Genomic DNA, 26,008 nt, shown 5'->3' with positions numbered 1-26,008 from the left:
TATGCCTCTTAAAATGTTTTCAGATGGCTGTTACCTTCATCTTCAGAAAATGTAGCTTTCCTGTTCTTCAGATACCTGCTCATCTCTCCATTATGACACATTTCCAAGACTAAATAAACATAATTGTCATCTTCAAAATAGTTGTAAAGCTGAAAGAAAACAAGAACCATCGTCAAAGTATTTTAAACAGGTAAACTAGGTCTTTCACTTAGCTGAAAAGTAGCTTTACCTCCAATATAGAAGGATGCTTCAATTGACAGTGAATCTCCACCTCATTACGGACTCTCTGTACCATTCCTACTTTGTGCATTGCCTTTTTGTCAATCTGGCAACAGAAAACATCAGAAAACATCTTTGCATCAAGATACGCAGAAATTAGATCAATTATGCTGAAGGCCATCTATGCTCAGTAGTTATTATTAAGTTACCAGCATTGCTGGGGAAAAAACATTAACTACGTACAGACTTAATTTTTGTTGCACTATTACAACCACGTAACTTCTATCAAATTGAAGCAGACAAAGTTACGTCATGCTTACTCCAGGAGTATTTCACAACTATTTTAAAATTTCAATGGAAAACAAAATTATATAGTTGGCCTGGCAAAGTGGTTATTCATTCTCATTGTGCATAAATTCAGTTGATAGGAGTGGATCTTATGTGACTAACATAGTAGGGCAGGAAGCTGGAGTGAGAGCGCACATATTGGCAATTCCTCTTGCGCCACCCACTAACCCCGCCCCCTTCAAATCAAGGAGACATTTACCTCCAAAAGCTTCAGATATGATGTACTGGCTTCTCATATTCCAAGGCAAATCAGCAACGAATGGCAAGAGATAATTATTTTGAAGGCATATATCTAGCTCATCTTAAGATTAGTTGGAGATGGGCAGAGGTAATGGCAAAGACTGAAGACAGGAGCTTCCCAATATTGAGTTGGTGAAAATTATCAAAGATCCAATCCTAAAATCATACAATTAGCTGAGCACCATTTTGACTTGATCCTTAATCTAGAAACCAAGTAGTCATGACCATTTGTGTGAAATTTACAAAGATGCTGCCAGGGTTGGAGGAATTGAGCTATAACGAGATGCTGAACAGGCTGTTTTCCCTGGAGCAATCGGAGGCTGAGGGGTGACTTTATAAAGGTTTATAAAATTATGAGGGGCATAGATAGGATAAATAGACAAATAGATAAATAGACAAAGTCTTTTCCCTGGTGTCAGGGAGTCCAGAACTAGAGGGCATAAGTTTAGAGGGAGTGGGGAAAGATAAAAGAGACCTAAGGGGCAACTTTTGCCACACAAAAGGTGGGGCATGTATGGAATGAGCTGCCAGAGGAAGTGGAGGAGACTGGTACAATTGCAACATTTAAGAGGCATTTGGATGGGTATATGAATAGTAAGGACTTGGAGGGATAAGGGCCGGGTGCTGGCAGGTGGGACTAGATTGGGTTGGAATATCTGGTCGGCATGGATGGGTTGGACCGAAGAGTCGGTTTCAATAGACAATAGGTGCAGGAGTAGGCCATTCTGCCCTTCGAGCCTGCACCACATTCATTCTGATCATGGCCGATCATCCTCAGTGTCCTGTTCCTGTCTTATCTCCATAACCCTTGATTCCACTATCCTTGAGAGCTCTATCCAACTCTTTCTTAACTGAATCCAGAGACTGGGCCTCCACTGCCCTCTAGGGCAGAGCATTCCACACAGCCACCATTCTCTGGGTGAAGAAGTTTCTCCTCATCTCCGTCCTAAATTTTTAAGCTGTGTCCTCTGGTTCGGGACACCCCCATCAGTGGAAACATGTTTCCTGCCTCCAGAGTGTCCAGTCCAGTAATAATCTTATACGTCTCAATCAGATCCCCCGCCACCCTCCAATCCACAGGAAGTGATCCCAAATCTATCCAACTCTGGAAAATAATCACCAACGCATCCATGATTTTTAAAGCCACCTCCTTCATTACCCTGGGATGTAGACCATCAGGCCCCGGGGACTTAATCAACCTTCAGAACTAACAGTCTCTCCAACACCAATTCCTGGCAAATATAAATTCCCTTCAGTTCAGGTCCTTCAGCACTTACCTCTGGGAGATTGCTTGTGTCTTCCCCAGTGAACACAGATCTGAAGTACCAATTCGACTCTGCCATTTCTTTGTTCCCCGTAATATATTCCACTGTTTGTCTTCAAGGGCCCAATTTTCGTCTTAACCATTTTTTTCCCTTTTGGCCAGATTACCTTCGTACCTAATTTTTTTCCTCGGCGTATTTCCTTCTTAGTAATCCTCTGTTGTTCTTTAAAAGCTTCCCACTCCTCCGTTTTCCCACTCATCTTTGCTATGTTATACTTTTTCTCTTTTGACTTTATAGGTTTCTTAACTTCCCTCATCAGCCATGGCCACCCCTGCCTCCTCATAGGATCTTTCTTCCTTTTTGGAATGAACTGATCCTGCATCTTTTGCATTATACCCAGAAATATCTGCCATTGTTCCTCCAATGTCATCCCTGCTAAGGTATTGCACCATTGAACTTTGGCCAGCTCCTCCCTCATAGCTCCATAGTTCCCTTTATTCAACTGAAATATTGTCACTACCAATTGTACCCTCTCGCTTTCAAATTGCAGATTGAAGCTTATTGTATTATGGTCACTACCTCCTAATGGCTCCTTCACTTCGAGGTCCCTGATCAATTCTGGTTCGTTGCACAATACCAGATCCAGAATTGCCTTCTCTCTGGTAGACTCCAGCACCAGCTGTTCTAAGAATCCATCTCAGAGGCACTCCACAAAGTCTCTTTCTTGAGGTCCAATCCTATCCTGATTCTCCCAGTCTACCTGCATGTTGAAATCCCCCTTAACAACTGTAGTAACATCTTTGCAACAGGCCAATTCCAGCTCCTTATTCAACTTACACCCTACATCCATACTACTGTTTGGGGGGCTGTAGATAACTCCCAAGAGGGAGATTCTACCCTTAGAATTTCTCAGCTCTATCCATACTGACTTTACATCTCCTGATTCTAGGTCCCCCCCGCGCAAGGGACTGAATATCATCCTTTACCAACAGGGCCACGCCACCCCCTCTGCCTGTCAATCTGTCCTTATGATAGCATGTATAGCCTTGAATATTCACTTCCCAGGCCTGTCTACTTGAAGCCAGGTCTCAGTTATCCCCACAATATTGTAGCTGCAAATTTCCAAAAGATCCTCAAGTTCATCCATCTTATTTCTAATACTTCGTGCATTCATATATAGTATTTTTAATTTGTTACTGCCCTCACCCTTCCTATCAACCTCTATTTCACGCAGCCTTAAGGCATGATCCCTTTGAGTTGTCTGCTTCATTGACTTCCCTTGTTCTAACTTTCCCTTCAATTTCCTTCTTAAACTTCCAGTTTGTCCCCTCCCCCATATTTAGTTTAAACGCAGCTGTGTTGCACTAGCAAACCTACCTGCCAGAATACTGGTCCCCAACCTATTAAAGGTGCAAACCGTCTCTTTTCTATAATTAATGCTGTACATCTCAAATGACTATGACAGCTGACCCATGCCTTATACCTCAAAAAGGGATAGCATGTAAATTGGCAGGAGCAGAACAAATGATGGATTCTTTTGGGATTTAGGTGACAACGGTGGAGAAGGGGCAAGGCAAACTATTGCCTGAAAGGAGTTGACTATGGGGTCATGAGCATCAGGGTAGAAAGGTGTGGTTGTGGTGGGGGTGCAAAATGGAGGTGATGGTGAAAGGCCTGTGCTTGAATACAAATAGTGATAAGCTGTTGTGAAGGACATCACAAACTGCAATGTGAAGAATCAGCACTGATCTCAGTCAGAAAATCATTCCTCTGAGGAGGAAACACAGAGGTTAACGAATGAGCAGTTTGGAGTATGGACCTTAGATTTGTTTTGGAAAGCAATGACAGTTTCAAGCAGCATTGCCCAGGAAGGTGACAAGTTATGATGGTTATATAGTTTCAAGCTGAAAGCTCAAAGCAATTTCTGTTTATACAAGATTACTATATTTAAGAAAATATATTTCAATGAGTATAATTGCTTCTTGCTGTTCAGGTATTGGTTTCAAATCGTGATATCTATAACAATTTTCAAAAATCAATCTTTACCTCGGCAGTTTAAAATCAATACTTAATTTTCAACGCAGTAAGTACTCCATTATCATTGATAGACAATAAGATTACATTAGGCAAATTTAAAAATCATTGTAAATTTACCATTTTTATCGCTACTTCCAGACCTGTACTGACAGATTTTGCTCTGTAAACACATGCAAACGAACCCTTTCCCAAGAGCGTTAAAACCTTGAAGTCCTGTAAAAGAAACATTTAAGATTAATTAAGTGTCGATTTTAGCAGCACCTTTTCCCTCAACGATTACAGCACCCCGATGCAGTGGAACGATTAAACCATGTCTAACAGTTAAACAGCTCCGTAAGTGCTCCAACCTGCTCACCTCGATTGTGTTCTCGCCATCTGTAACTGACATCCTCACATCGCCCGAGACCCCATACTTGCACTTTAAGAAAACGTAATTCAACACTCGATCGAACATTTTGAAACTACCAGCAGGAACTCTGACACAATTCGTTTGACTGCATTACCAGCCAGCTGACGATTAAACTGAACCAAAGGCAATCTGCGTGTCACTCAAACGCAAGCCCGGCTTTATTCCCGCGTTACAACCTAAATAACGGCTTCTCATCGCCAAGCAACAGTGTTAGGTCTAGTTACAAGCTCTTCAAGCGAAACATCAACTGTCGTTATTTAATATTTACTACCAAATATAAACTGCCACCTTAACTAAAAAGGTCAATTATAAAGGATCATCATGTGGCTCTCATTGGAATGTGAATTGCCTTTTTTTTCGTAACTTGATCCTTTTATTTGCAGATTTTAAAAAAGTGCTAAAGTTTTTTGTTAATAATTGGAACTACCTAGTCTCTAATCTTCTGTCTCGCATTAGGCTCCACCGTACGCACGCAATCCTACATACTGGTTAATAATTTCCTTCATTTTAATTTTTAAAAAATTATCCAGGGGTTCCGAACACATTGGCCATTCAATAAGTAAATTGAAATTTCTTCAGTGTTGCTTCACAACTTTTGTCAAAGGACCCGAATGACTTCTGGTGCATTTTTAAATGTGACCTCTCAGGAATCAAATTAAGATATGCCCTAATCATTGTATATTAAGTTGATCGTCTATTCACCTCGGAGCTCCCATATTCAACAGAATGTGGCATTGAAAGTAATCTACAGACCAACACCTTTTGAAGGTCTTGCTCTTTAAATAAACCCTGCCTTCATAGTCTTCGATTTCTTTCCTACATTGGCTTCAGAGTGCAAAAGTGCTGTATTCCAACTCTACCCTGAAAGTTCTGCACCCATTGTGTTACCTTCTGTCCTGGGACTGCAGTTAAAAATGCATTCTGAAAGGTCAGTGGTCACCCAGCATGATGAGAAGCAGCAAGCAGATTAGGGGTCCTTTAAAAAAGTTTAGTATTTTTAGAGACACTAATAAATATACAAGAACAAGGAACAAGTTGAAGGAAGCTTGGAAAAAAAAGTGTTGTTGGATTGTGATCTTTGTCAAGATATTTTGTAATTTGAGGAAATTGAAAAATAAATCTGAAATTGTTAGTAGAAATTGCTAATATAGGACTGTGTGGACAAGGAAAAAGTAGTCAAATTTATATTTGACTTTTGACAAGAAAGCTGAAGGAAGCTTACTTAAGGTTGAGGAGGCAAGGATCAGACAGGGCTTTAAAAAGAGTTACAAGGTAGCCAGGAAGGAACTGAACAGACTTAGGAGAGTTAGACGGGGGTATGAAAGTTTTCAGGTGGGATTAAGGAAAATACTCAAGTGTTCTACACTTTAGTGAGGAAAAAAAGAGGATAGCCAGAGTGAGGGTAGGACCGACAAGGGATAGTGGAGCCTGGAGTCAGAGGATGTAGGGGAAGGGTCTCAATGAATACTTTGCTTCAGTATTCACTACTGAGAGGGACTTTGATGTTTCTGGAGGACGATGTGAAACAGACCGATTAGGTTAATGTTAGAAAGGAGGATGTGCTGAAAAATTTCAAACAACAAAAAGATAAATCCCCAGAGGGGATATACCCTAGGTTACTACAGGAAGTGAGGGAAGAGAGATTGCTATTTCTTTGACAATGATTTTTGCATCCTCACTGTCTACTGGAGTAGTGCCAGATGATTGGAGGATGGCAAATGTTATTCCCTTGTTCAAAAAAAGGGAATAGTGATAATTCTGGGAATTACAGACCAGTCAGTCTTATATCAGTGGTGGGCAAAGTATTGGAGTGGATTCTGAGAGACAGGCTTTACGATTACTTGAAAAACTATAGATTAACTAGAGATATTCAGCATGGCTTTGTGAAGGGCAGTTCATGCCTCACAAAATCTTATTGAATTCTTTGAGAATGGCACAAAACAAAGGTAGATCAGTGGATGTAACATATATGGATTTCAGCAAGGCATTTGATAAGGTTCCTCATGGTAGGCTCATTGAGAAAGTGAAGAGGCATGGGATATAGGGAAATCTGGCTGTCTGGGTACAGAATTGGCTGGCCTATAGAAAGCAGAGGTTGGTGGTAGATGGAAAGTATTCAGCCTGGAGCTGAGTGACCAATGGCGTTCACAGGGACTGGTTCTGGGACCTCTGCTTTTCATGAATTTTGTAAATGACCTCGATGAGAAAGTGGGTTAGTAAGTTCACCAATGACACAAAGGTTGGAGGAGTTGTGGATAGTGTGGAGGGCTGCTATAGGTTGCAACGGAATATTAACAGGATGCAGAACTGGGCAGATAAGTGGCAGATGGAGTTCAACCTGGAAAGTATGAAGTCATTCACTTTGGAAAATCAAATTCGAATCTAGAATACAAGGTTAAAAAGGAGGATTCTTGGCAGTGTGGGGAACAGAGGGATCTTGGGGTCCATGTTCATTGATCTCTCAAGTTGATTGGGTTGTTAAGAAGATATATGGTGTGTTAGCTTTCATTAGCAGAGGTATTGAGTTTAAGAGCTGCAAGGTTATGTTGCAGCTCTACACAGTCCTGGTGAGACCACACCTGGAACATTGCGCTCAGTTCTGGTTGCCTTGTTATAGGAAGGATGTGGAAGCTTTAGAGATTGCAGAGGAGATTTACCAAAATGCTGCCTGGACTGGGGAGCATGTCTTATGAAGAAAGGTCGAGAGACTTTTGCCTCTGGCTGAAATGTCTATCATGATGCGACATAATTTTAAGGTAATTGGAGCAAGGTTTAGGGGAGATGTCAGAGGTAGGTTCTTTACACAGTGGTGGGTGCATGAATGCACTGCCAGCAATCAGAGTCAGATACATTAGGGACATTTAAGTGACTCTTGGATAGGCACATGGAAGGTAGAACAATAGAGGTTTGTAGGTTAGTCTGATCTTAGAGTTGGATAGAAGGCCAGCAAAACAGAGGGCTGAAGGGCTCGTCAATGTTCAAAGATAGTTAACTGGAAGAGGGCAAAATTCAACTTCAAAACTGAATGACAATAGATGGATTGAAAGCAAAAATGAGTAATTAATTCAGTAACTGACCAATGTAAAACTTTGAGACATAATTTATCTACTGTAGCTTTAATGTGCGACTTTAGTATGTGAAGTAAATCCCCAAGTGATTTTAAAGAAAGATTAAAATGAAACAGGAAAAGGAAAGCTTTTGATTAAAACATCCGAGTTGAGCTATGCAATATGATAAAAGTGCATAGGCTTTACCATTTGGACTTTAAAGTGGAGATAAGTTCGATGCATGCTTCCAGTTCGATAAAAAGATTTTTATTAAAAAAAAGTTGGAATAATGAACTAAAGATAAAAATTAAGTGCTTAGCAGGATATCCACAATGTTAAAGGAAAACAGACTAGGAGCACTAGTTTTTCTTTTGAGTTTAGTTTAATAAAACCAGGAGAATTTACTGGGCTCATTGCAGAAAAACAGTACCATGTTATTCTGTTTAAAACAAAAATCTCCAGAATGGGGGAGCTTAGTTTTTAGAATCTCCAAATTGGGACAGAGTTTGAGAAGTCTTGAAGCTGTGAATTTGTGTACAAGCTTTCAAGCTGTTCGAGCTGAAGGGAAGTTCAAACCACAGGAGCAGGAAAGAAATTATCAATGAGAGATAGGCAAATTAGAAATTGAACAATTAAAGATAGGAGTATTACTTCACTGGACTGAGCATCAATAAAAGGATACTGCTGGGGAAGGTTTGAAACGGTTTTAAAAAAACATTTACGTTAAGATCTTCCTAAACAGTTTCCAGCTTGGTTTCTTTTTCGTATAATAAACTTACATTCTTTTGTTAAAAATGTGTAAACATGTTCAACAACCAACTACAATAGTTAAATTTATAGAAGCAGTGAACTATAGAAATGATATAGGACAGAAGGGGGCTATTCAGTTCATCTTGAGCATGCTGACCTAGACACCCAGATGCCTTTTCTAATCAGATCTTCATGCACACAGCATTGGAGGTCGAAATGCAGTACTTTAAAAAAAAAAATGGTCTCTATCTCCATCGCAAGGTAGCAAATTCCAGACACGACACCCATCACTTTCTACCACTTAGATTCAAGTCAAGACACATGGTTTTTGAACTCTGCCAAGGGAAACAAGTTCCTCCCGTCTACTCCTCACAATGTTGTATACTCAATCATATCACTACCTCAGCCTTTGTTACAACCCCAACCCCAATGGTTCCATTCTAGTCAACTGTCTCTGCACTCTCTCCAGAGCAAATTTTGTCCTTCCTGTAATGTGGTGACCAGAACTACACACAATACTCCACTTGTGGCCTCACTAGTATCTTGTAGTTTCATCATTCTACCGCTTTTCTTTTACATTCTATGCCTCTGCCAGTGAAGGAGAGCATTTCCACTGCCTTTATCTATCACTCAATATATTTTCATTTATTGCTTTCCATTTAACTTTGACCTCCCTAAATGCATTACCTCACTTATCAGTTGAACTCCATCTGCCACATTCCTGCCCAATCTACTATAGAGTCAGAGATAGACAGCACAAAAACTCATCCACGCCAACCAGACATTCTTAACTAATCTAGTCCCATGTGTCAGCACTTGGCCCATGTCCCTCTAAACCATTCCTACTTGTGTACCCATCCAGATGCCTTTTAAAATGTTGCAATTGTTCCAACCTCCAATTCCTTTGGCACCTCATTCCATACACATACCATCCTCTGCATTAAAGATTTGTTCCTTAGGAGCCTTTTAAATTTCCCCTCCATCTAAACCATTGCCCTCTAGCTCTGGATTTCCCCACCCCAGGGAAAGACCCTGTCCTTTTACCCTATCCATGCCCCTCTTTAAACCTCGATAAAAGGTCACACCTCTGCCTCAGACGGGAAAACAGCCCCCAGGACATTCAACCTCTCCCTACAGCTGAAACCCTGCAACCCTAGCAACATCCTTGTAAATCTTTTCTGAACCCTTGCAAGTTTCAAAGCATCCCTCCTATAGGAGGGAGACCAGAATTGCACGCAATATTCCAAAAGTAGCCTAACCAATGACCTCCTACTCCTATACTCTATGCTCTGACCAGTAAAGGAAAGCATACCAAACACCTCCTTCACTATCCCATCTACCTGCAACTCCACCTTCAAGTAACTATGAACCTGTACTCCAAGGACTTTGGTCAGCAACACTTCCCAGGACCTCACCATTAATTGTACAAGTCCTGCCCTGATTTGCCTTTCCAAAAATACAGCACCTCACATTTATCTAAATTAAACTCTATCTGCCATTCCTGGGCACATTGATCAGATGGGCCAAGATCCTGTTGTACTGAGGTAGTGAACATCGAAGGTTGCACCTCCAAAATTTTGATGTCGTTATGTGCAAACTTATTAACTGTACCTCCTATATGCACATCCAAATCATTTATGTTAATGACAAAAAGCAGTGGACCCAGCACTGATCCTGGTGTCACACCACTGGTCACAGACCTCCAGCCTGAAAAGAAGCCCTCCACCACCATCCTGTATTCTACTTTCGAGTCAGTTCTGCATCCAAATAGGTAGTTCTCCCTGTATTCTATGAGGTCTAACCTTGCGGATCAGTCTACCTTAAAAGAACTTTGCCGAACTCCTTACTGAAGCCAAAACAGATCACATCCACCAATATCATTTGGGAGCTGAATTATCCTCTATATGGCCAATTTGTGTCATCTGCAAATGTCTCCAATTGCACCGTCGCACACATTCAATTCCAGATTGTTATCGTATACAACAAACAGACATCCTAACACCAAGCTCTGTGGAACAACTTGAAACAGCTTTCCATTCACATTACCTTTTTTGGTTTCCTGCTACTAAGCCAACTTTGGATCCAATTTGACATTACCCTGTATCCATGGCTTTTACATTTTTGATCTAGTTCATCATGTCAAATGCCTCACTGAAGTCCAAGAAGACAAAATCCACTGCGCTACCCTTGACAATTCTCCTTGTTGTCACACCCTCAAAGATGTCAATCAAATTTCCAAGGCATGACCTGCTCTTAAAGCCATGTTGGCTATCCCATGTCTTTCCAAGTGACACAGTTTAGCCAACCTCAGAAGATTGATTCTAACTTTAGCCCACTAAAGTCAGACTAGGAGGCCTATAATTGTTCAGCATTTTCTTTGTACCCTTTTTGAACATATGAACCACAGTTGCATTGCTCAAGTATTTCACTGGTGTCTGGTGAAGATTGGAAATTAATTTCTCATCCCTTCTCAACTATCATTGATTCTTTAACCAATACTCGCTACACCGTCTCCTTTTGTCACCCCTTGTCTGAAAACGTCATATCCATGGGTACTGAGCTGCCATTTTTGCCCCTCTTTTAGCCAGTTTTCCATCATAGCGACAATGTCATGCAGCCATGTGCTTATCTGTGCCCTTAGCATATCTGCCTTGTCTGCAATACTCCCTACATTGAAGTAGAAAAACAGGTCAACCCCAGTTTCCCTTGTTGAAATGCTTACTAATTTTGTCTTTCCGAGTCACTGACTACATTAATGCTCTACCTCCAATCTCCTGATCTGAATCTGACCCAAAGCAAAACAGTCACTTTGGTTCCCATTTCCTTCTCATATTTCTAAAACCTCACCAAAAGGAACTGGCAGCAGCAATGAGGATATTTGTCCCAGTTTTACCTAGGTATAACTAGGCAGACTTCTACAGGTCCCATCTTCCCCAAAAATGGTTCCAATGCCTCAAGAATCTAAATCCCTCCTGAGTTCACTTTTTCTGAAGTGATACACCCGAAATGTTGACTTCACCTCCTGATGCTAACCTGGCTTGCTGTGTTCTTCCAGCCTCCTGCTTGTTTACCCTTTCTCCAGCCATACATACATTAATCTGATCTATCCTCTTATTCCTGCTCTTGCTAGAACATGGCACTATGTGGAATACTGAAATTACTACATTTGAGGTCTTGCGTGTTAGCTTCTCTCAACTTCTGTTACTCAGCTTTCAAGTCTTCATCTTCCCACTCCAAAATATTTCAAAACTGCTTGGAGGACGCCTTCATTCTGGCACTCAGGAGGCAACATACGTTCTTGGATTCATGTCTGCAAACACAGAAGCACCTGTCTGTACCCCTTAATATTGAATTCCCTATAACGATAGCCATGTTGCTGGTTTTCCTCCCATTCCATACAGCACCCGTGGTGCCATGAATTCCATTGATGTTATTCTTTCCCCAGAGAGGCCTTCCCCCAGAACAGTATCAACAGTGGTATATCTATCTGTTTGATGGGGGAATAACCACAGGGAATTCCTGCAATTCCATCCTGAGCCTTTCATTTTGCCTCACGGTCACCCATTCCATTTCGGCATGTGTATTCCCTCAATTGTGAGGCCAGCTCACTAAGTTGTGTTCTCTACGATAGCACTGAAGATGCTCCAGTGAGTCTGAGAATAACTGCAGTTCCAGCTCCAAAACATGGTTAGCCAGTAGCTGCAGATGGACAATTATTGCACATGTAGTTGTCAGGGACACTGAAAGTGTCTCTTACTTGCAAACTGTGCAAAAAACGAATACCACAGGTCTGAGGGGTCCTGTCATTACTTCTCTCTAGAAGCAGCTACTTACTCCCTTGAAGGCACAAAGCAAGCTAGGGATCTTCCTTCACTTCAAAACACCTCTATTATAATCAAAAGTTCCTATCATTATTTAAGTTAATACATTATGCTTTAAAAACTGTGAGAAAATACTCTTAGAGGTAGGTTTTCCAGTTGGCTGTTTCTGTTGGGACTATCATTTTCTGAACTGCCTAGACTGAAACGGAGCACCACACTCAGGCTTTCAGCTTTGCCCAGGCAGTATCTCACCCAACTCCCTGTTTTCACCCAACTCTCAAACACTTGTTTAGCCAAGCAACATTCACAGACACCTTATAAAGCCAGGTTTTACTCTGGGATGAGACTTGTTCAGTATTAGCATCAGCTGTGATCATATGTAGAGAAAGCCAGCAGAATACAAGAACAGGAGAAATTTAAAAAAAGGGAAGAAAAGCATGCTAAAGAATGTGCTGAATACTAGAACAGAAACTGAAGTCTTCTACATACATTACAAAAGATAGATTAAAATAAAACCGGTTAAAAACTGAAAAAAGAAACTCACCATGGAGACAGGGCATGGCTGAAGTTCTGAATGAACATTTTGCACCCCAACACAGAAAAAGGTCCATTTTCAGAACTGGAAGTAATAGCACCCTAAATGCCATGAACAAATCGATGAAGATCAAACATCAAACCCCTGGGACTGCTAAGTCCTTGTGTCTTAATACATAAGATTTTTCTGCCTGCTGGATCATTTTCTGGACTGGCAGAGGGCTTTCCTACTTGCAACCACAGGATCAAATGCCAGGCTTCCATTAAGGCATTCTGTGCATTTCTTTCCAGTTTGTTTTGCATGTAATTTGTTAATACCCATTATTCTTCAGCTCAGTCAAAAAGGTATAACGGAGTTGAGCTCATTTTGAGTCTTTGTGAAGTTATTTGGAACTACTGTTTCCCAATTTTAGCATTCTGCATTACTTTTATTCCTCTGACCAAGCATCCAATCTGCAAGTGAACTACAGAATTAAGTACCTTTTCATTTGTGCAAAACAAAGCAATAGCAATTTCAGCAAATTATCAATCCATGAACTCATTAGACTTTCAATTTTTTAAAAAAATCATTGATCTTACTTTGAAATTTTGTACCTTACTCCATGTGCAATTATTGCAAAACATGCTTCCCCATGTGGTTCAAGAGCAAGGGACAATTATTTGATCACCTTAATCTTGGAGATCATGAATACAAGATTCAAGGGACAAAGTAACAAATTGGAAAAAAGTAATGATAACTTTCAGGCGATGAGAATGAAATTAGGAAAAACAAACTGGAAAAAAGAATTGATAGAACAACAATGGAAAACAAAGAAGTAGGATTCAGGAGAAAATCCAATAATTAGACATAACTAGTAATAGATTTTAAAAGTGACATGAATGCAAAAAACAAACAAGTAGTAAATCAAAAAAGGCAGACAAAAATAAAAAGACAGCTGAGTCAAAAAAGTTAAGATTACAAAACTGTGTCACTAAGCAATGTAAAAGTTATCTTGTCGCGACAGAAAAATCAAGATAGCAATACTAAGGGATAGAAACAAACTTGTGCATAATGACATGAAAGATTAGTTACATTATTTTAGCTTCCATGGTAACCTGAAATAATGTGAGGAAAAGAAAACAAAAAAAAAATTAAATACATTCAAGATTCAAAGTGAGGAGTAATCAAAGATCACATCCTCTGTTTCAGAGTTCATATACGTCCAGAGTTTAAAGAGATGTGAAAGGCACTATTACATGCATTTAAAATATGGAATGGTGGTAGAGGGCTGACAAAAAGCCAATGTGATTCTTATATTTAAAAAAAAACAAAGTTCAGTGAACGATACACCAATTAGATTTGCAGGATGGTAGGAAAGGAATCCTTACTAAGCTTTGATTTATTGTGGTCAGGATGTGATGTTAGCACACAAGATTTGCATTACTCAGTAAATACTTCAATGTCTGCAGTTGAGCTGTTTGCTCAAGTCTCTGCATTACTGCCTCTGCTAAGAACCCTGATATCGGAGATCCCATGGGTGTTCCATTGGTTTGTCTGTAGGTTGTTGTCCTTAGCAGAGGCAGTAATGCAGAGTCTTGAGCAAACAGCGCTGCCAATCATCCAACCCAAACTCTGGATATGCTACATGGATGACACCTTTGTCATCACTAAATGAAACAAGTTAGAGGAAACCTTTAAGACCATCAATAATACCTTTTTACTGGCATTAGATTCACTAAAAAGAGGAGGAAAACAACATTCCTAGATGTCACAGTAGAGCAAACAGCCAATGGGGAACTTCAAACCAGCGTTTACAGAAAAACAACACGTACAGACCAAGTAATGAACTATAGAAGCAATCATCCCAACACCCACAAATGAAGCTGCATCAGAACATTATTTCAATGAGCCAATACACTGCAGCACAGAGGAAAATCACCTATAGTGTGTGTGTTGATTTTAATAAGATGGATCTGGCCAAATTGAAAAGATAGCAGCTACTTCCAGGAAAAGCCAGAGCAGTGAGAGACATTCATTTAAAAAAAATTTTAAAAAAAGGGACAACAGAGTACATACAGCACCAACATCTTCCCTTAAAAGATGATGGGTGGGTCAGAGAACCATGAATGGAAAGTGATGAGCAGAATTGGACAAAGGGAAAACAAAAAGGAGACTCATGGTATATACCAGAGGCTCGAAACAGTAAGTGCTCTAGTGTATAGAAATGCAGGGGCTTACTTAAAATAAAAATTAGGAGAGCAAAAAGTGGACATGCAAAATTACTGACAGGCAACTTTTAGGAAAGTCCAAGAGCTTTTAAAAATCATTATATTAGGGACAAGAGAACATTCAGGGAAAACGTAGGGCTGTTGGGGACCAATGTGGTAATTTGTGTGGATCTTTGTCTTGAAGGAGATACTTTGCCTCTGCATTCATTGTAAAGAGGGACAGCGTAGGTATTAAGAAATTGGGGAAGGAGAGGCAGGATGTATTAGTGACTTCAGCTGGCTTAAAAACAGGTAATCTTCAGCCACAGATGAAATGAATTCCAAACTACTATGGAAGACAAAGAAGCAGATTGCAGGAGCATTAATTTTCAAAATTATTTGGCCACAAGATGTGTAGAGGACAGCTGATGTGATACCATTGTTCAAGAAAGATGGCAGGGATAAGTCACGAAAATATAGGTCCATGAATTGAACATCTGCAGTAGAGAAACTATTGGAAAATTTCTGACAAAGAAAGAATTAATTCCCACTTTGAAAGCTAAGGATTAATCAGGTATAATCAGCATGTCTTTGCAAGGATGAGCTCATGTCTAATAAATTGACTGAATTTTGAGTTGACCAAATGGATAGGTTGAAACATCAAAACTAGATGCAAAACAGGTCAGTTGGTTCTTCAAGCCTGGTCCACCATTCAATATGAAGATGATAAGGATAGTGCATTTCTATATGGACTTCAGTCTGCTATTATGTAAAGCTATGCTGCTTGAGAAGTTACATGCCCGTGGGATCCAAGGTAATTTGGTAAATTGGATCAAAAATTGGCTGAGTTGCAAGAAGCAAAGAATAGCGGCTGTTTTCTTTTATAAACAGAAGCCTGTATTCAGTGGCATACCACAGTGTTTGTGCTCGGTTTCTTTTGTTTGTTGTGTACAGTAATAATCAGGATAGGAATCAAATCAGTAAGTCTGCAAATGACATGGTAAACAATGAGGAGGAAGCTTCAGACTACAGTGGTCAGCACTGATGCCTCACAGTACCAGGAACCTGGGTTCGACTCCAGCCTTCGGCAATTGTGTGTACACTCTCCCAGAGTCTTTCCTCCAGGTGCTCGTTTCTCTCCCACAATCCAAGGATACACAGGTTAGGTGAATGCCTATGGTAAATGCGGGATTACAGGGGTAGTTGAATAGGTCGAGTGTGAGCAGAATGCTCTTTGGAAGACATTGCGGACTTGATGGGCCAATCTGTTTTTTTAGATTACATTACAGTGTGGAAACAGGTCCTTTGGCCCAACAAGTCCATACCGACCCGCCGAAGTGCAACCCACCCAGACCCCTACATTTACCCCTTACCTAACACTATGGGCAATTTACCATGGCCAATTCACCTGACCTGCACATCTTTGGACTGTGGGAGGAAACCGGAGCACCCGGAGGAAACCCACATAGACACGGGGAGAATGTCAAACTCCACACAGTCAGTCGCCCGAGGTGGGAATTGAACCCGGGTCTCAGGCGCTGTGAGGCAGCAGTGCTAACCATTGTGCCACCCTGCTGCCCATCTGTTTCTTTCTGCACTGTAGGGATTCAACAGTATAGATAGGCTAATCCTGAAAAGCGAAGTGATGCATTTAATTCTCCCAAAATGCAAAGGAGTACACATCGAATGGTCAGGTGCTAGGAAGTACAGAGAATCGGAGAGACCTAGGAACACATGTTCACAGATTCTTTCAGGCAAGAGAACAGAATAAGGTGTCTACTGTGGTATATGGGATACTTGCCTTTAGTAATTGCTGTATTGAATACGAGCAAAGAGGCTATGAAGAAGCTTCATATACCATTAGTTAGGCCAGATCTGGAGTACAGGGAACAAATGTGGGGACCAGGATATGAGAAGGTTGCGATTGTATGAGGGAGGGTGCAGAGGAGAATCACTAGGACATCACTTATGCTGGAACGATTTAGCTGTTGACAGAGACAAGTCAGGCAGAGTAGTTTTCCTTAGAGCAGGAAGTCTGAGGGGGGAAATTGATTAAGGTGTACAAAGTTTTGATGGACATAGGACAGACAGGGGAGAAATGTTTCCCTTTAGGGCCAATAAGCAGGGAGCAGAGTTTTAAGATAAGAATAATGAGGTGTAATAGAAATTTGAGAGAAGTATCTTTCACCCAGAGGGTTGAGTGTATTTTGAACTCGCTGCCTAAAAGGGTGATCGAGGTAGGAACACTCAGATATTTATGGATTACTTAAATGAACATTTGAAACATCATAGCATACAAAGCCATGAACCAAGTGCTGGAAAATGGGATTTACAATGGATGGATTTTGATCACCAATGCTGACAATGGGCCAAAGGGCCTCTTTCTGCACTGTAAAACTGCAAGGCTAAGTCTCTGAAACCCTGCTTCTAACTTCTTGATCAGAAACTCCCCCATCATACAAATAAAAGTAGCAGATGAGCAGTTTGCTTCATTCCTTGAAAGAGTACAATAAACTGCTTGTGCTCAAAACAATCAGTGAAACGAGAATAAATGGGAAGCCCAGTTTCTGCTCATGTTGTTGGACCATTTTAAAAAGAAACTTTCAACACTGGTCAGCATGATGTTTTCTGGAAGCAACAGACTTTGGCAGTCCCAAATTTCTTGCATGGCAAATACAGGAGCTAGATAAGAATGCTTCAGGAAAGAGGTGGTGATGGGCACACAAGCTAATTCCAGGTTAAAAAGGAAATCAAGCAGGCAAGCGCTGTACCTTCCATGTTACTAATGCTCTCAGGAGAACATACAGAGGATGGCGATACAGAAAAAGGTTGTTGCATCATATGTCTAGAAAAATGTAATTAAGTGTGCAGATGATTGCACATTCATGGCTACCGTTAAAAACTACGGACGGGCCAGTCAAAGATAGTGAGCCTTCTGAACAGAGCATAAATTAAATATTAGACTCTAAACAATAATAGGAAAAGGAGTGGGAAAGTGAATGATTCGTAGTAACCCTTCTTTTGGGCCAGAAGGGTTACACCCGAAATGTTGACACTCCTGCTCCTCAGATGCTGCCTGACCTGCTGTGCTTTTCTAGCACCACACTTTTGGACTCAAAGTAATAAAGCATGGAAACAGACCCTTTGGTCTAACTTGTCCATGCCTAACCTAATCTAGGCCCATTTGCCAGCACTTGCCCCATATCCTTTCAAGCCCTTCCTATTCATATACCTATCCAAATGCCTTTTAAATGCTGCAATTGTACCAGCCTCCACCACTTAGAGTCATACAGATGTACAGCATGGAAATAGACCCGTCAGTCCAACCCATCCATGTCGATTAGCTATCCCAACCCAATCTAGTCCCATCTGTCAGCACCCGACCCATATTCCTCCAGCCCTTCCTATTAATATACTGGCCCTTTTAAATGTTGCAATTGTACCAGCTTCCACCACTTCCTCTGGTAGCTCATTTCATACCCGTACCACCTTGTGCGTGAAAATATTGCCCCTTAGCTCTCTTATGTCTTTGCCCTCTCACCTGAAACCTATGCCCTCTGGTTCTGAACTCCCTGACTCCAGGGAAAAGACTTTGTCTATTTACCCTATCCATGCCCCTCAATTTTGTAAACCTCTAAGGTCACCCCTCAGCGTCCGACACTCCAGGGAAAACAGCCCTAGCCTGTTCAGCCTCTCCCTGTAGCGCGAATCCACCAACCCTGGCAACATCCTTGTAAATCTTTTCTGAACCCTTCCAGGTTTCACAACATCATTCCAATAGGAAGGAGACCAGAATTGCACGCAATATTCCAACAGTGGACTAACCAATGTCCTGTACAGCAGCAACATGACCTCCCAACACATGTACTCTGACCAAACGTCTTCTTCACTATCCTATCTACCTGTGAATCCACTTTCAAGGAGTTATGAACCTGCACTCCAAGGTCTCTTTGTTCAGCAACACTCCCTAGGACCTTACCATTAAGTGTATAAGTCCAGCTAAGATTTGCTTTCCCAAAATGCAGCACCTCGCATTTATCTGAATTAAACTCCACCTGCCACTTCTCAGCCCATTGGCCCATCTGGTCCAGATCCTGTTGTAACCTGAGGTAACCCTCTTTGCTGTCCACTACACCTCCAAATTTTGGTGTCATCTGCAAAATTACTAACTGTACATCTTACGCTCACATCCAAATCATTTGTGTAAATGACAAAAAGTGGAGGACCCAGCACCGATCCTTGTGGCACTCCACTGGTCACAGGCCTCCAGTCAGTAAAACAACCCTCTACCATCACCCCCTGTCTTCTACCTTTGAGCTAGTTCTTTATCCAAATGGCTAGTTCTCCCTTTATTCCATGAGATCTAACCTTGCTAATCAGTGTCCCATGGGGAACCTTGTCGAACACCTTACTGCAGTCCATATAGATCACATCTACTGCCATGCCCTCAATCATCTTTGTTACCTCTTCAAAAAATTCAATCAAGTTTGTGAGACATGATTTCCCATGCACAAATCCATGTTGACTATCCCGAATCAGTCCTTGCCTTTCCAAATACATGTACATCCTGTCCCTCAGGATTCCTTCCAACAACTTGCCTACCACTGAGGTCAGGCTCACCGGTCTATAGTTCCCTGGATTGTCTTTACCGCCCTTCTTAAACAGTGGCACCACTTTTGCCAACCTCCAATCCTCCAGCACCTCACTTGTGACTATCAATGATACAAGTACCTCAGCAAGAGGCCCAGCAGTCACAACTCTAGCTTCCCACAGAATTCACGGGTACACTTGATCAGGTCCTGGGGATTCATCCACCTTTAACCGTTGAGACATCCAGCACTTCCTCCTCTAATCTGGACATTTTGCAAGATGCGCCATCTATTTCCCTACAGTCTGTATATTCCATATCCTTTTCCACAGTAAATACTGATGCAAAATACTCATTTAGTATCTGCCCCATTTTCTGTGGCTCCACACAAAGGCCGCCTTGCTGATCTTTGAGGGGCCCTATTCTCTCCCTAGTTACCCTTTTGTCCTTAATGTATTTGTAAAGACCCTTTGGATTCTCCTTAATTCTATTTGCCAAAGCTATTTCATGTCCCCTTTTTGCCCTCCTGATTTCCCTCTGAAGCATACTCCTACTTCCTTTATATTCTAAGGATTCACTCAATCTATCCTGTCTACACCTTACATATGCTTCCTTCTTTTTCTTAACCAAACCCTCAATTTTCTTAGTCATCCAGCATTTCCTATACCTACCAGCCTTTCCCTTCACCCTGACAGGAATATACTTTCTCTGGATTCTCGTTATCTTCTTCTCTGGCACTTCCATAGGCACACCACCCTTTGCATGAAAAGGTCGCCCTTAGGTCACTTTTAAAGGTTTCCCCCTCACCTGAAACCCATGTCCTCTAGTTCTGGACATCTCCACCTCAGGAAAAAGACTTCATCTATTTATCCTATCCATGCCCCTCGTGATTTTACAAACCTCTATAAGGTCAACCCTCAGCCTCCAACACAGCAGGGAAAACAGCACCCAGCCTATTCACCCTCTCCCTATAGCTCAAATCCTACAACCCTAGCAACATTCTTGTAAATTTTTTCTGAACCCTTTCAAGTTTCACAGCACCGTCCTATAGGAAGGAGACCAAAATTGTATACAATTCTATGATTATGACTCTATACAGCCGCAACATGACCTCCCAACTCCTATACTCAATGCTCTGACCAATAAAGGAAAACATACCAAATGCCTTCTTCACTATCCTACTTGTGTGACTTTACTTTCAAAGAGCTATGAACCTGCCCTCCAAGGTTTCTTTGTTCAGTACCACTCCCCAGGACTGTACCATTAAGCAAACAAGTCCTGCTCTGATTTGACTTTCCAAAATGCAGCAACTCACATTTATCTAAATTAAACTACATCTACCACTCCACAGCCAATTGGTCCATCTGATCAAGATCCTGTTGTAATCTGATAACCTTCTTTGCTTCCACTACTTTGCATCATTTATATCAGTGATTTGGATGTGAGCATAAGAGGTACAGTTAGTAAGTTTGCAGATGACAAAAATTGGAGGTGTGGTGGACAGCGAAGAAGGTTACCTCAGATTACAACAGGATCTCGATCAGATGGGCCAATGGGCTGAAGAGTGGCAGATGGAATAGATTTTAGATAAACGTGAGGTGCTGCATTTTAGGAAAGCAAATCTTAGTAGGACTTAGTGGGCAGCACTTAGTGGTTAGCACTGCTGCCTCACAGCGCCTGAGACCCGGGTTCAATTCCCGACTCGGGCGACTGACTGTGTGGAGTTTGCACGTTCTCCCCGTGTCTGCGTGGGTTTCCTCCAGGTGCTCCGGTTTCCTCCCACAGTCCAAAGATGTGCGGGTTAGGTGAATTGGTCAAGCTAAATTGCCCATAGTGTTAAGTAAGGGGTAAATGTAGGGGTATGGGTGGGTTGCGCTTCGGCAGGTCGGTGTGGACTTGTTGGGCCGAAGGGCCTGTTTCCACACTGTAAGTAATCTAATCTAAACTTGCACACTTCATGGTAAGGTCCTAAGGAGTGTTGCTGAACAAAGATACCTTGGATTGCAGGTTCATAGCTCCTTGAAAGTGGAGTCGCAGGTAGATAGGACAGTGAAGGTTGTATTTGGTATGCTTTCCTTTATCGGTCAGGAGTTGGGAGGTCATGTTGCGGCTATACAGGACATTGGTTAGGCCACTGTTGGAATATTACGTGCAATTCTGGTCTCCTTTCTATCAGAAAGATGTTGTGAAACTTGGAAGTGTTCAGAAAAGATTTACAAGGATGTTGCCAGGGTTGGAGGAGGGGTTGAATAGGCTATGGCCGTTTTCCCTGGATCATCAGAGGCTGAAGGGTGACCTTATAGAGGTTTATAAAATCATGAGGGGTATGGATAGGATAAATAGACAACATCTTTTCCTTGGGGTGAGGGAGTCCAGAACTAGAGAGTATAGGTTTAGGGTGAGGGGAATAATTTAAAAGGAACCTAAGGGGCAAACGTTTTGCTTACAGGGTGGTGCATATATGGAATGAGCTGCCAGAGGAAATGATGGAGGCTGGTACAATTGCAACATTTAAAAGGCTTCTGGATGGGTATATGAATAGGAAGGGTTTGGAGGGATATGGGCCAGGTGCTGGCAGGTGGGACTAGATTGGGTTGGGATACCTGGTCTGCATGGACGAGTCGGACCGAAAGATCTGTTTCTGTACATCTCTATGACTATGATCTCCGATTTTGGTGTCATCTACAAACTTACTAACTATACCTCTTATGTTCACATCTAAATCATTTATATAAATAAGTGGACCCAGCACCAATCCTGTGGCACACCACTGGTCACAGGCCTCCAGTCTGAAAAGTAACCCTCCACCACCATCCTCTTTTTTTACCTTCAAGTCAGTTGTATCCAAATACAGTTTGCCCTGTATTCCATGAGATACAACCTTGCTAACCAGTCTCCCATGGGGAACCTTGACAAACACCTTACTGAAGTTTATCGAGATCACATCCACCGCTTTGCCCTCAATCCTGAGTTTTTTGACAAGTAACAAATCAAGTCCATGAGACATGAATTCCCATTCAAAAAGCCATGCTGATTATCCCTAATTAGTCCTTGCCTTTCCAAATACATGCAAAGTAATGGGCAAGTCATGACTGAAAGTACCAAGACAGAGGCAGTGTACAATTTCAAGTACCTTTCCACATTCATAAACACCAAAGTTACATCCAGGAATGAAATCCAGGTCAGAATAGGAGTAAGAGACAACTAAATAGTAGCCGTATACCATAAAAACATCCATATGGAACTTAAAAATACTAAGGAAAACATTAGACTCTTGAGAGGATTGAAAGACACCATGTTTTGGAATGCAGGAATTCTAACACCTGATCAGAACCAGTCAGATGGATAACAAGACAAATGGAATGAACCTTTGTAGTAAACTTTACATTCCTGACTTACGATTTGACAGACAAGGAGAAGAAAAGTTAGCTAAGTGCAAATCAATAGAAACAAAAATTCAGCAACCTCACCATACGAAAATTAAATTGGTTTAAAAAGCAATATTTTAAAAAGGAGAAATGTCAGCTGCGTGGATAAAATTGACGCATGGACTGAGAGAGGAAGGACAATCCCAATGCTCTCATTACGGCTGTAGTTTAAAAAAAAGTGACCTAGGCTGGCTAAGTTGATAGCAATTTATTAATGTCTTACACTGGCATATATTGAGTTTTATCACATACAATAGTATCATTTTAACATTTCATCGGCAAGCAAGCGATCTCAGTTTGTATCACATATTTAATGTAAAGCATGACCAATTCTGGCATTCAAAAAAAACCCAGAAACTGCGAGTTTATCAAAACCAAACTCACCGGTTCATTGATATCTAAGAATTTGCACTAATGACCTAAATCTTAACCCAGTCCACACAAGCTGGTTGACTATCTGCTCAAAATAGCATAAATAAGGTATTCAGACAAAAAAAAAGACAAAATCACCGTCACGAACAAGACAACTAGTATCCGACAAGTGCCAATTCTTTTGACAAATTTTCTAGAGTTAACGGAGATAGTGATTACTTTTTACAGAAAAACAACCAGCAAGTTGTGTGATTTGCTCGCGAGCTTGATGACTGAAGCTTCCGGAGACATCAGGCACACGGCCCACCCCAACTCCTGGGATTAACAAAACAAACCTCCGCGGAGCATGGTCAGAGAGAGAGAGTGTTATTTGTGACTCCTCACCAGAACACGATATTACAGACAAGCCCGGGACACGGAACAGAACCTGCCACCAACAATCGATGAAGAGAAAGCCCAAGGAACGGACTGCCTGAGGTCCAGGCCGGTGCTGCTTAGGCTAATCCGAAATATAACTCTCACTAATACATTGAAACGAACCAACAACAACGACGGTCACTACCTTTATCGTATCGCCGATGCAGACGGTCGCCATCCCGTTAACCGCCGCCCCCTCTCCCGGGCACGGAGTAACTACTCAAACACAGGCCCCTTCACGCCATTCACCTCGAAACACAATCCCCCCATTTTCAAAAAATCCGCCGTTTACACCCACAACGAGGCTCTGCTGACGTCATCGATGGGCGGAGACGCCGAGGGACAACAAACAAAAGTATACAATTTCTAAAATAATAAGTAATGATAAAAAAAATTAGGGTGCATGAAGATATATGTTTGACTTGGATTTTGGACTTTTCAATAAGTATTTATGATGGTATTGTATCATGTGACTTGGTCCGTCGAGTGGCGCATGCGCAGATCGACGGCACCGACAATGGTGTTGAGGGACATTTATGAAGCGGGATGCACATTGTTGTAGCACGGTTTTGGCTTTGGGGTTGATCTTTGTATAAGAAGAGTAAGACAGCTGTGCTTGACATTTAAAAGCTTAGTAAGGCAGAAATGGTTGTAACTTTCTTTCCCTAATCAATAAAATTATTTGGTGTAGATATCGTGTTGCTGAGGGAGAGTGAGGTTTTGTTGGAGAAGGTCTTTATGCTTTGGTGGGCTGATTCTCGCTTCTTAATTATTGTTGGAAAACTTATTGTTTAAGTTGTTAGATCGAAATGTCATTTTATTGTTCTTCTACCAACGCTTCCTTTTCAGATTGCAAGGGCATTTGTCTTCAATGATCTTTAACAGTTTATAGATTTATAGAAGCTCTTGCAGCCTACTTTTATCTTCCTTGCAAGTTTTTTTTCCCTTTTTAATTCAATGTATTGACCCTATTTTTACTGAATTCTAAATTGCTTAGTCCTCAGGCTTGCTACATCTTCTTGCAACTTTATATGATTCCTGTTTGGATCCACTGTTAAAAATGTGTTGCTGGTTAAAGCACAGCAGGTTAGGCAGCATCCAAGGAACAGGAAATTCGACATTTCGGGCATGAGCCCTTCATCAGGAATGAGGAGAGTGTGCCAAGCAGGCTAAGATAAAAGGTAGGGAGGAGGGACTTGCGGGAGGGGCGATGGAGATGTGATAGGTGGAAGGAGGTCAAGGTGAGGGTGATAGGCCGGAGTGGGGTGGGGGCGGAGAGGTCAAGAAGAAGATTGCAGGTTAGGAGGTCGGTGCTGAGTTGAGGGAACCGACTGAGACAAGGTGGGGGGAGGGGAAATGAGGAAACTGGAGAAATCTGAGTTCATTCCTTGTGGTTGGAGGGTTCCCAGGCGGAAAATGAGGTGCTCCTCCTCCAGCCGTCATGTTGTTATGTTCTGCCGGTGGAGGAGTCCAAGGACCTGCATGTCCTCGGTGGAGTGGGAGGGAGAGTTAAAGTGTTGAGCCATGGGGTGGTTGGGTTGGTTGGTCCGGGTGTCCCTGAGGTGTTCTCTGAAGCGTTCCGCAAGTAAGCGGCCCGTCTCCCCAATATAGAGGAGGCCACATCGGGTGCAGCGGATGCAATAGATGATGTGTGTGGAGGTGCAGGTGAACTTGTGGCCGATATGGAAGGATCCCTTGGGGCCTTGGAGGGAAGTGAGGGAGGAGGTGGGCGCAAGTTTTACATTTCCTGCGGTTGCAGGGGAAAGTGCCGGGAGTGGAGGTTGGGTTGGTGGGGGGTGTGGACCTGACGAGGGAGTCACGAAGGGAGTAGTCTTTGCAGAACGCTGATAGGGGAGAGGAGGGAAATATATCCCTGGTGGTGGGGTCCGTTTGGAGGTGGCGGAAATGACGGCGGATGATACGTTGTATACGGAGGTTGGTGGGGTGGTAGGTGAGAACCAGTGGGGTTCTGTCTTGGTGGCGGTTGGAGGAGCGGGGCTCAAGAGCGGAGGAGCGGGAAGTGGAGGAGATGCGGTGGAGGGCATCGTCGATCACGTCTGGGGGGGAATCTGCGGTCCTTGAAGAAGGAGGCCATCTGGGCTGTGTGGTGTTGGAACTGGTCCTCCTGGGAGCAGATGCGGCAGAGACGAAGGAATTGGGAATATGGGATGGAGTTTTTACAGGGGACAGGGTGGGAGGAGGTGTAGTCCAGGTAGCTGTGGGAGTCAGTCGGTTTATAGTAGATGTCTGTGTTGAGTCGGTCGCCTGAGATAGAAATGGAAAGGTCTAGGAAGGGGAGGGAGGAGTCTGAGACAGTCCAGGTGAATTTGAGGTCGGGATGGAAGG

General features: G+C 42.1%; 1 protein-coding gene across 1 annotated transcript in view; it reads right to left on the bottom strand.

The window, feature by feature from the left end:
• plk4 (polo-like kinase 4 (Drosophila)) overlaps positions 1-23,913 on the bottom strand; it is a 63,382-nt gene extending 39,469 nt beyond the window's left edge. Inside the window, exons 1-4 of the mRNA XM_060851486.1 lie at positions 23,808-23,913; positions 4,227-4,322; positions 230-325; positions 35-149 (exon numbers count right to left, since the gene is read on the bottom strand). Of these exons, the coding sequence (XP_060707469.1) occupies positions 35-149; positions 230-325; positions 4,227-4,322; positions 23,808-23,840 (340 nt within the window). The 5' untranslated portion in view covers positions 23,841-23,913. The remainder of the gene's footprint in view (positions 1-34; positions 150-229; positions 326-4,226; positions 4,323-23,807) is intronic.
• Between the last annotated feature and the right edge of the window lie 2,095 nt (positions 23,914-26,008).

Source organism: Hemiscyllium ocellatum, chromosome 36, assembly GCF_020745735.1.
Source record: "Hemiscyllium ocellatum isolate sHemOce1 chromosome 36, sHemOce1.pat.X.cur, whole genome shotgun sequence".
NCBI lineage: Eukaryota > Metazoa > Chordata > Chondrichthyes > Orectolobiformes > Hemiscylliidae > Hemiscyllium > Hemiscyllium ocellatum.
This window is presented reverse-complemented; position numbering and strand designations above follow the sequence as displayed.